General features: G+C 34.8%; 1 protein-coding gene across 1 annotated transcript; it reads right to left on the reverse strand.

The window, feature by feature from the left end:
• Nucleotides 1-1,367: 1,367 nt before the first annotated feature.
• Nucleotides 1,368-10,948, reverse strand: MAGE (necdin, MAGE family member). Its single transcript, XM_080151806.1, has 11 exons — nt 10,889-10,948; nt 10,012-10,130; nt 9,079-9,129; nt 8,431-8,518; nt 7,873-7,988; nt 7,353-7,433; nt 6,927-7,003; nt 6,384-6,440; nt 5,874-5,922; nt 5,231-5,274; nt 1,368-2,700 (listed from the first exon to the last, which is right to left on the reverse strand). Exons 1-11 carry the CDS (start codon nt 10,896-10,898, stop codon nt 2,649-2,651), a joined length of 744 nt encoding a protein of 247 aa, XP_080007932.1. The 5' UTR covers nt 10,899-10,948; the 3' UTR covers nt 1,368-2,648.
• Between the last annotated feature and the right edge of the window lie 8 nt (nt 10,949-10,956).

Below are 10,956 nucleotides of genomic sequence, written 5' to 3' on the forward strand. Positions count from 1 at the left end.
CAAGGCATATCTTAAATTCAGTGCTACTCCTGTGCTCTTAAAGATATTGAAACAAAATCTTTTTAGGTAGGTCAGTAAAAAAATATTTGAATAAAAAATGGCGGCGGGACCGCCGCTCCCGCCGTTTTCCGCCGCCACCAAAAAATTTTTTTTTATTGCATTTCTCGCCGAATTAGGCAATTTAGAATCATTTGAGACCATGTTATTTTTTTCAAAAATTTTCCCCTTACAAGCACCCCTGCGGGGGGACTTAGTCATTTTTTTCAAATTCTCGTTTATCAATGTATATTCTGAGCTACTCCTGTGCTTTTAAAGATATTCAAACAAAATCTCTTTAGGTTGGTAAGTAAAAAATATTAGAATTAAGAAAACGGCGGCAGAGCCGCCGCTTCCGCCGTCCGCCGCTGTTTTCTGCCGCCACAAAATTTTTTTTTTTCATTTCTCGCCGAATTAGGCAATTTGGAATAATATGAGACCAAGTTATTTTTTTCAAAAATTTCCCCTTACAAGCAACCGCCGTTTTCCGCCACCGCCCCCCAAAAAATTTGAAAAAATAACATGGTCTCATATGATTCAAAATTGCCTAATTCGGCGAGAAATGCAATAAAAAAATTTTTTTGGTGGCAGCGGAAAACGGCGGCGGACGGCGGTGCTGCTGCCGTTTTTTTTTTTTTGAAAGATACCAAAACTTGGGGTAATTAGTGACACAATCAAAAAGATTTCATCCAATTATCTCTAAAACTAAGGGAGTAGCATACTGTATTTAAGATATACCTTCATAAACGAGAATTTGAATAAAGTCCCCCGGAGGGTTGCTTGTAGGGGGAAAAATTTTTGAAAAAAATAACATGGTCTCAAATGATTCCAAATGGCCTAATTCGGCCAGAAATGCGATAAAAAAAATTTTTTTGGTGGCGGCGGAAAACGACGGCGGGAGCGGCGGTCCCGCCGCCATTTTTTATTCAAATATTTCCAAATATTTTTTTACTGACCTACCTAAAAAGATTTTTTTTCAATATCTTTAAAATATTGTCTAAGTCCCCCCGCAGGGTAGCTTGTAGGGGGAAAAATTTTTGAAAAAAATAACATGGTCTCAAATGATTCCAATTTGCCTAATTCGGCGAGAAATGCAATAAAAAATTTTTTTGGTGGTGGCGGAAAACGGCGGCGGGCGGCGGGAGCGGCGGTCCCGCCGCCGTTTTTTTAAAAGATACCAATAGTTGGGGTAATTAGTGACCCAGCCCAAAAGATTTCATCCAATTATCTTTAAAACTAAGGAAGTAGCACCCAAAATAAAATTGCTGGTATGTCGTGGCACGAGTCACCACATTTTACCCCCCCCCCCCCCATTTTCTTCTGATTTTAAATAGGGATTGGTTTTAGATTAATACTGTTACTGTCAATAAATGCAAAATTCTTGATTTGAAAGATTTTTGTTGATATAAGAAATAGTGATGGGAATCCGGATCCGGAATCCGAATCCGGAATCCGCCCAATTTTCGGCCTATTTTGGAATCCGAATCCGGAATCCGTTTTTTATAGCGGATTTCGGATTCTAAATTGGTAGGCTAAAATTACCGTCTTGAGTTTTTTCTTACAACTCCCTCTTAAATTTTTTTGTACATAACAAATTTTAATAATTACTAATGTGATGTAAATGTTTAACACTTTAACACTTTAAACAAATCAAGGCTTCAACCAAGTAACATAGTGTTAAATTAATGAAGAAAGCTATCCCTCTGTGACGGACGGCCTTTTAAAATACTGCTAGAATCCGGAATCCGAATCCGGAATCCGCCAAAAATAAGAATCCGGAATCCGCAAGAATCCGTCACTTTTTTTGACGGTTTCCTTCAGAATCCGGAATCCGAATCCGGCCCAAAAATTCGACGGATTCCCATCCCTAATAAGAAATAAATATAGGATTTAGCTCGAAAGGGGAATAAAAATTAACATTTTCACGGTTCCAGGACAAACACTGGAGTGACAAACTTCTGAGGAGATAATAAAATAGTGTCTAAAATATCAAGTTAATTCAGTTTTTCTATACAGGCTAGGTTAGGTTAAGATGTGAATATTAAACCCGCAGGGGTTAGGCATTGAAAAAACATAAAATATGAATTAAAAAAAGGTTGGTTAGGTTAAGTGTCAACTCCGACGTTTGTCACTCCTGCGTTTGTCCTAGGACCATTCTTACTTTTTAAGTTTAAAAAATAAGCAGAGGTTACACAATACACATTGATAGAAAGATTAGGCAAAAAATTATGTAGACTTTTAAAATAAATCTTAGAAATAATAGAAGATAAATTAGTGTCCCCTTCCCCCAAATAAAAAAATTAAGCAAAAAACAGAGAGTTCCTATTCCATTTAGAAGTATTTTTTTTTAATTTAGACCATTGATTGATCATCCAAAGTTTATAATACATTTACCAGGTTCAGTCAATTTGCACTATACATTCAAAAACAAATAAATCAAACATAAAAAAAATCCAAAAGAGGGAGAGTACAACTGCAATAAATTCATCATAATCTTTCCTAACTACAAAATAAACAAGCTTTAGTAGCTTTGGATAAATTTGCAATAAGAATTAAACAGCAGATAAATTTACCATTCAAAGTCTTTCCCTAATGTCATTTAGAAAAAAAAACTAGACTCCGTTTGCAAATTCTTCATCAGTGAGGTTCTCCTTCTCTTTTATTCTAATTAAAATCACTTTAAAATTTTCATTTGTTTTTATAAATAAATCCTAGATAACAACTTCATTGATATGTCAGGAAAGCTTTATTAGGGTCGTTCATGTTTTTAAGGCTAGTTGTGAAAAATTCAGATTGGTGAAAAACTTTTATCCTTTCAACTTTCATTCAATAGATGTAAATATGATCAAAGATCTTTTTAACAAGGATGATAACATCCTTAAGTTGCAAAGCTCTTGAATTTAAAAATAAGAAAATAAGGATGACAACATCCATAAGTAGCAAAGCTCAAAAATTATGGATGGATATTCAGAAAAGATGAACTCATTGAATTGGAATAGAGAAAATGAAAAAATGTTAACAGATTTAATCCCTGAAAATTTCAGCCTTCTTTCTTTTATAGGAACCGAACAAATCACATTTCCCCCACTTCGTGAGTGACGGACAGACGGACGGACATTTCAAATTATAGAGAAGCTTCGCTAATAAAAACTAAGCAAATGAAATACAGTGTGGCCACAACCAAAAAAATACTGATACTGAAGAAAAAAAAGGAAATACTGAAAATACTGAATCCTAAAATAAGAAAAAATACTGAAAATACTGAAGAAAAAAAAGGAAATACTGAAAATACTGAATCCTAAAATAAGAAAAAATACTGAAATACTGAACAAAAAAATACAAATACTGAATAAGTATTTTTTTTATATGATTCCTCATTTCAAAATTTCATATATCATACCTTTATAATTTGGGGGATATTTTAAAGACCTTTTAATTTTGCCAGAATTTCTTGCACCAATTAAGCAGAAAATGATTGATAAATATTTTAAATGATTACAAAACTTAAATACTTTTTAGTTAATTTAAGAGCATGCTAAAAAACTTTACCTTTAATAATCATGCAAAGTACTCACCTTAGATTATTCATTCTATTAATAGACAAAAAAATATCTAAAAAATTTATATTTGAGATGAAATTGAAAAAATAATGTATATTACCATCATAGACGTCCAAGCTTTTTATTTTTTTTTGGGGGGGGGGTAAATTTTTTTTAATGGGGGGGTAATTCGCTTTGGGGGGGGGGGTAAAATTCGCGCGTCGCAATTTTTTTTACCCCACCCAAAATTTGCTTGGGGGGGGGGGGGTAGATATACCACACTTTTATGGGATCTTGCTGTGTCAAGTATCAACTGTTGGGAATATCAAAGGATGACTCAATGCAAAATTTGAGCCGGATCCGGCCAAAACCGGCCATGAATTTTATGAAAAACCGTTTTTTTCCGGTTTTTAGGGGGTATCTCTAAAACAATTCAGCTGGAGCAAAACCGGTTGGAGGTACAAAAAATTTTACTTTACATAAAATTTAGCCAATGCAATTGCCTACAAAAATGTACTTCATCATCAACTTGATTGGACAACTCTTTCCCCTCCTAAATGTCCATTAAAACCTCGGAAACGGCAAAAATCGCCAAAAACCACGCCTTCGGCGACAAATAACGGCTAAACGGTCAGCCGGAGGCGAATGAAACATAAATAAAGAAATGTCCGCCTCAAAAAGTTGTTCAATATCAACGAGATGCTTAAAGTCCCTAAAACTGACCCTTTACCCCCCCTTTACCCCCCCCCCTGGACGTCTATGATTACCATAAAAAAACCAAAATTAAAAATTAATGTACAAAGTTATAGGGTAATTTAAAGGAAAGTAAAGTGAGGCGCGAAGCGCCGAAAAAAATCTGACATCAACTACTTGAAAAAACATCTTATTTATGCAAATTGTTTTGGAATTTAAGAAATAATGAAAATACTGAATCATGAAAATTTCCAAAAACTGAAAAATACTGAATAAAAGGGGGGGGGGGCGAAAGTGACACTTTTTGAAACCAAAACTAAAAGTCAAAGGAACTCAACTAAAAAAAGTGTTACAGGTCTGACATTTTGCATGGCAGTTGCTTTATAGGGGTACAATATGGAACTGTGAAGAAACGGCGGCGCAACCGCCGAAAACCACAGAGAAAAGGCAACAAAAATTACGGCGGGAAACGGCGGTTTTCGGCGGTTGCGCCGCCGTTTCTTCACAGTTCCATATTGTACCCCTATAAAGCAACTGCCATGCAAAATCTCAGACCTGTAACCCTTCTTTTAGTTCAGTTCCTTTGTTGACTCTTAGTTTTGGTTTCAAAAAGTGTCACTTTCGCCCCCCCCCTTTTCAAATACTGAATATTCAGTATTTACTGAAAATACTGAAGCCACAATTTCCAAATACTGGAATACTGAAGATTTTCAGTATACTGAAGAATATAGCCACGCTGGAAATAGGGTGCATAACAGACAGATAGACAAAGTAAATAATGGTGTTCATTGGTCATAAGAATCTTTACATACAAATTCAAAAGTTTATCTTTAATAAAAGCTGAGAAAAATAAATTGTACAGCATTACCGATGGACCGACTACGGACAATATAATGTAACTAAATAGTATGCGTGAATTTGGTTATCTAATAATATATATAAATATTATAAAATGATTTTTCCTTTCGTATTGCTCCTTAAACATTTTCGGGTCACATCCAAATACCTGAAAAATTAAATTTATATGCAAGAAGTTCAAGCAACTTTAACCAAGCTTTCCCTCTTCCGTGCTCCTCATATGATAGCGTCATTGATTAAGGGTGGCTAAATATAGAACACTGGCCAAAATTCTAGGCCAGGGTGATGCAGTAATGTAGTAGCTTCCAGGAGAAATGCGGGTCAGCTTGTAATGTAACTAAGAATACATTCAGCTGTGCGCGAAGCCCTCAAATCTAAGATTGGTCAAAGGATTCTCACCTGTAATCTCTGTGTGCATCTGAATCCTAACTTCAGAGAATCATACATGCATAAACAATTTATGAGCTCTATTTCCAAAATCAAATTTTTACACCCTACAGGCCAGGGTGCAGTGGGGGGGGGGGGGGGGCTCTAATCCTGCCTTACGGGTGACTATCTGTCCGGGGCTCTTTTAACCTCTAATAGACCTAACCTAACTTTAATTAAGCATCAAAACACGTTATGACCCAAGCTTACAATTGTGGTCCAGATGTCATAGAGAGGAAGCCGAAAAATGTTTCCCTTACCTAAAAAATTTACACAATTTTTTTCGAATCATTTTTCTGCTGATAATAAACAAAATCTTACCTCACAAATCATTTTAAATACCAGGGACTGTTTGATCTCTGCATCAGCTCTTCACAACAAAATATTAAGTAACAAGATAGTATCCGGGTAGTAGTTACCAAATGGATTAATTTTTGTAGACCACTGCTTTAGCTGTCCTTGTTAAGCATACAAATTATAGGAAAGCATTATTCTTCTAAATGGAAAAATCAAAAGGCTCAGTGGTTATCGAGATCTTAACTGACAGACCAAAAACTTGCTATTTTATATAATAACTAGGTAGTAGTTGCGGCCCTAGCATCTAGGGGCGACTATATTTAAAGTGATAAGAAAGGGAAGAAAAATAGCCTAAAACCATACACAGACTTATTTATAAAAATAAAATAGTCTAAAAAAACATCTTGGGACCTATTAGAAGCTTCACTGTAAAGGAGAACCATATGAGTTAAGCGGTTAGCGAGATCTTAAATGACAAACCAAAAACTAACTACTTTGTATAATAGAATATATCTACTACTAAATATTTCGTTCCTTTCGCCCCAAGAGTATTCAAACTGCTCCGAATCTTCAATATGTACGTTTCTTTCCTTCCTAATACAATTATTAGATATTATTTCGTTTTTGTTTATAAGAATTATAACTTTTTTAATCTCTTTCTGCAATCTTGAAAGGTTCATATATCCTCATAGGACCTGTAAAAGCCCCATAAATAACAAAGCTATAATTTTTTACAGAATACACGCAGATGAATTTGCATGGGAGAACTGAAGTTGCTTTTGAAAAAAAAAGACATGTTAATAGGCCAAGTCATCCCCACTACTCCATCTATTGCTAGACAATGACATAGCCTCTAAAGAAACCATTTTCTTATTGGCTGGCTTAACAACTTTGGGGACTTCAGAGAATTTTGATAAGTTGGTTTATTAAGTAGAATGTTGAAATATTTCAACCACTAATTTCACAGAAGGGATAATTTTGTTTATCATCATATAAGTCAATTTATCGGCCATTGTCATATCCCTGGATCATATCTGTAACTTGAACCTGCCACCTAGCGGACAAAATAAAACTAAATTCCTGAGATAATGTTGCTTAGACACTAGAGTCTCATTCACAAATCTTCTCATGTCCCCGTCAAACATGTCTAATACCTAAAAAGAACCTAGAATGAGGGTCATAAAAGAAAGACACAATAAAACAAACCTATGACTTGATATCAGATTACAAGATAAATGATATTCCGACAGTTTTTGCAGTTAAGAAATATTTAGTTTGGGCAGCAGCAGGGGAAAAAAATGAATCTTGTGCAAAATTTACACACCTGTATCCAGGTTAAAATTGATTCACTTTTTATTACGTTATTTCATGTTGTTCTTTTTTTATAGAAAATTTGCAAGTTTAGTTATCAGTTTAGGAAATACAGAATTACGAAGAGCAAGAATTAGGGGTAGTATTAACTTTATTCTTCCTCAATTGTGCTATCCCTGTATCCACACATACCTCGCTGTCTACATTGGATCTCTTATCATCATCATACACTCCCATTCCTTTCACAAAATCAAACAGGTTCTCTTCTGTCACCTTAATTTAATATATAAAATCATAAATAAACGTGATATAAAGTTACAGTAGTAAGCTTTTTTTTGTCTGTAGCGAAGGATCTCCCAGTATGGTTCTCCTTTACAGTGAAGCATCTTATAGTTCCAGGGAAGGTTTTTGACTATTTTGGGGTAGGGCATAAAAATTGAAAACCCCCACCCTCTGAAAAAATACCCATTTTTTTACTTTTAAAAACTCAAATCAAAAGGGAGGGGGCAACTTTTTCCCTTCCACCTTAGGTGCCTCTAGAGGCTTTTAAGTGCGTCACCGCTATAATAAATTAGATAAAGTAGGTATTAAGTAAGCATTTATATTATTATAAAAGTAAACTCTATCAAACATCTGTAAACCACGGTCCAATTATCTCAGTATGTAAAAGGGACAAAATTCCCGCTTCCCTCCACAAAAATATCTATCCTACCTTATCATTATGCATGAGAATGAGGCCAAGTATGGTGAATGTGAGTCCCATTTGTGCCGCCTCCTTGTCATCCCACTGCAGGAACTCATTCACGTCATTCTCTGACAGCTTGTTAACTAAAATATTATGTCAATGAAAAATGAACAATTTAACATCTTTCTCTAGGTATGTATTGTTTGTTGGAAATCAAGTCATGGAATGGGAAAGTTTAGTTTCTACAAATTTTTTTTTTTTGTTTGGAGTGTCTTTTTAAACAGATAAGAAAGATTAAGATATCTGAAACTGGCAAATTAAAAGGGCCTAGTAGCTAATATGACAGGGTTGTATATACTGAACATGATTAAGACCCCCCCCCCTCCCTCTAGTTAAATTAAATTTTCCATCAAGTAACTTTTTGCTGATTTTTTTAATATTTCCCCATATTCTTAGTTTTTTGGTTCAATTTTTAGTGAATAATACTATTAACTGATGTTTACAGAACACCATATTTTTCATCCTCCCCCCCTCTAAGCCCCATGAAGACTATATTAGTATATACACTCCTTTAATATGACCTACCTAGAATAAAAGTTGATTTGCCCAGGTCTCGGAGTTCAATACCAAATGTGTTGGACAGATGTTGTGCTCCACATTTGATTACATAATCCTTTCACCATTTGGAATCATATTTTATTTAAGAAAAATTTAAAAATTCGGTTCAAATAATAGGCCTGACTGTAAAATAGAATTTTAATATGCATTTGTAGCCAAAGATCTAAAGGGATAAGACAATAGCCGAAAAATTTATGTACTTACCCAATGATAATACACAAAATTATTCCTTCTGTAGATTACATTTAGTGGTTAAAACTTTTGGACACTCAACTAAATGAATGTGCGTCTGTCTGTATAGTGCTAATTGATTAGAATAGGTATGTTTACCAACTTTATCATAAACCAACCAATCAAAATTCCAAGGAAAGTCCCCAAGGTTATTAAGCTAACATTTAACAAATAAGAAAACGTTATTGTAAGACCATGGGGACTAGTGTAATAAACAGGCCAATGTTCCTTCCCTCCCTGCTTTGAGGCATATAAAAGCAAAAAAGAAAAAGTATTGGTTCAACAAGCAGATATTGAAGGAATGGAGAATATTTTATGTAATAGTCGATTGCTCATTTCACATGACATCAATAACTTTAAAAGTAGAAGATATCATCCAAATGCCTGAAGTTTTCTGTCACGTTTGCTGAGATCACATGCTTTTACCAGAGCAGCCTTAGTTATTAAATAGACGTTCATACATTTATGCTTTTTGTTAATGAATATTTTGATAAAGAAAGTATGGACCATGGAAAGGAAAACGAAGTTGCGGGTTGCGTAGTATTTTTTCAGTAGCTTTTGATAGGTTATTTTAGCTTGGGTAAATGTTAATGATAGTCCCGCAGAGGCTAGAAAGGAGAAAAGCTACTGGGAAAATACGACGAAACCCGCTACTTTGTTTTCTTAATTTATTACCTATTTTTTTCTATTTGTTTGCTGACAAAAAATACCCTTTTAATAATAATAATAGATTTTTTTTATATAATATCTATACCGAAGGACCTTGCTAACCGCTCATATGTGGTTCTCCTTCAGTAAAGCTTCTAGTCAACTCTTCAGGGGTGTATATTCTACATGGGATCCCCGGCTCAGGGGGGGGGGGGTAATAAAAAATAAGTGGTTGGAGGGAAAAAAAATGTGAAAATTAAGAAAACTAAAACATCTTTTCCATTTTCCCCCTCCTTGGTGAACAAAACTAAAAAAATGTGTAGTAGGAGGGAAAAAATAAATAAAATATAAAGTTCTTTAAATATTTTTCCATTTTCCCCCCTACTTGGCGAGAAAAAACTAGGGGGGAGAAAAATAAAAAAATTTTGTCGCCGGGAAAAAAAAAATCTTGTGCAGAATATACACCCCTGCAACTCTTTTGAAATATGGCAGATGACCCAGATAAAGTTACCTAATTAAGCTTTTCGCAAATGTTTCTAGAATTGGGGTTTATTTCATAATAAGTATTCCATAATTTTTCCAAAAATCTTAAACATTTCATTATTACTCAATATTTTTGGTAAATATTTTGCTGTTTTTCGATTAAACTGTACTGATTTGCATGAACACCTTGGAGATGATTGACTTTTTCTGGTCGGCAGTGAGTAGGAAGAAGACGGCATCCGCGACCATCTTCTGTAGGTCATCCTCACTGATGTTGAATGATCTCAATAACTCTTGGGAGGTAGCTGCGGCAGTTGGGTAACCGTATTTTTATCAAATTTTAGATCATGGAAAAAAAACGAAGTAGCGGGTTTCGCCGTATTTTCACAGTAGCTTGTGATAGGTTATTTTAGGTTAGGTAAATGTAATGATTGTCCCGCAGGGTTAGAGCTTTTCGCAGGGGCTAGAAATAGTAGAAAGTGAAAATGCGACGAAACCTACTATACTTAGTTTTCTATCCATGATACAAAAAGGGGGGGGGGGCAGATGTGCCACTTTTTGAAACCAAAAGTAAAACGCGCATGATCTCAGCCCATAAAAGAGTTACAGCTCTAATATTCGGCAGAGCAGTTGCTTTAGTGCAGAACAATATGTAACTGTTAAGAAACGGCGGCGGAACCGCCGCTCCCGCCGATTTTTTTTTGCCTTTTCTAGCCTTAGACAATTTTTAATAATCTGAGAAAAGCTTTTTTTTCATAAAAATTTCCCTTATATCTAGCAGAGAACTATTTTAGGTTAGGTTATAGGCAAGGCGGCCGAGCGCTGCGGCTGGGAAGGCTAGGGTGCCAAGCACCGCGGCCAGAGTTTATAGTTGAAAAATATTTACAAAACTCTTTATTTTTTTCATATTATCCCCCTCCCACATATTCTTTTATTTTTTTTCACCAAGGAGGGAAGAAAAATGGGGAAAAATCAGTTCTCGTAATTTTTACATTTAAGCTTCAGAAAAAAAACCTTACTAGTTACTTTATATGAGAAATAGCGATTTATTACGATTACCAACCTTGCGACATTTTTATATTAATATCTGAATATTCTGAAAAACAAAATCTAGTTTTAATATAAAAGATA

This window comes from Acartia tonsa, chromosome 1, assembly GCF_053477335.1.
Source record: "Acartia tonsa isolate MP-2025a chromosome 1, ASM5347733v1, whole genome shotgun sequence".
Classification (NCBI taxonomy): Eukaryota; Metazoa; Arthropoda; class Copepoda; order Calanoida; family Acartiidae; genus Acartia; species Acartia tonsa.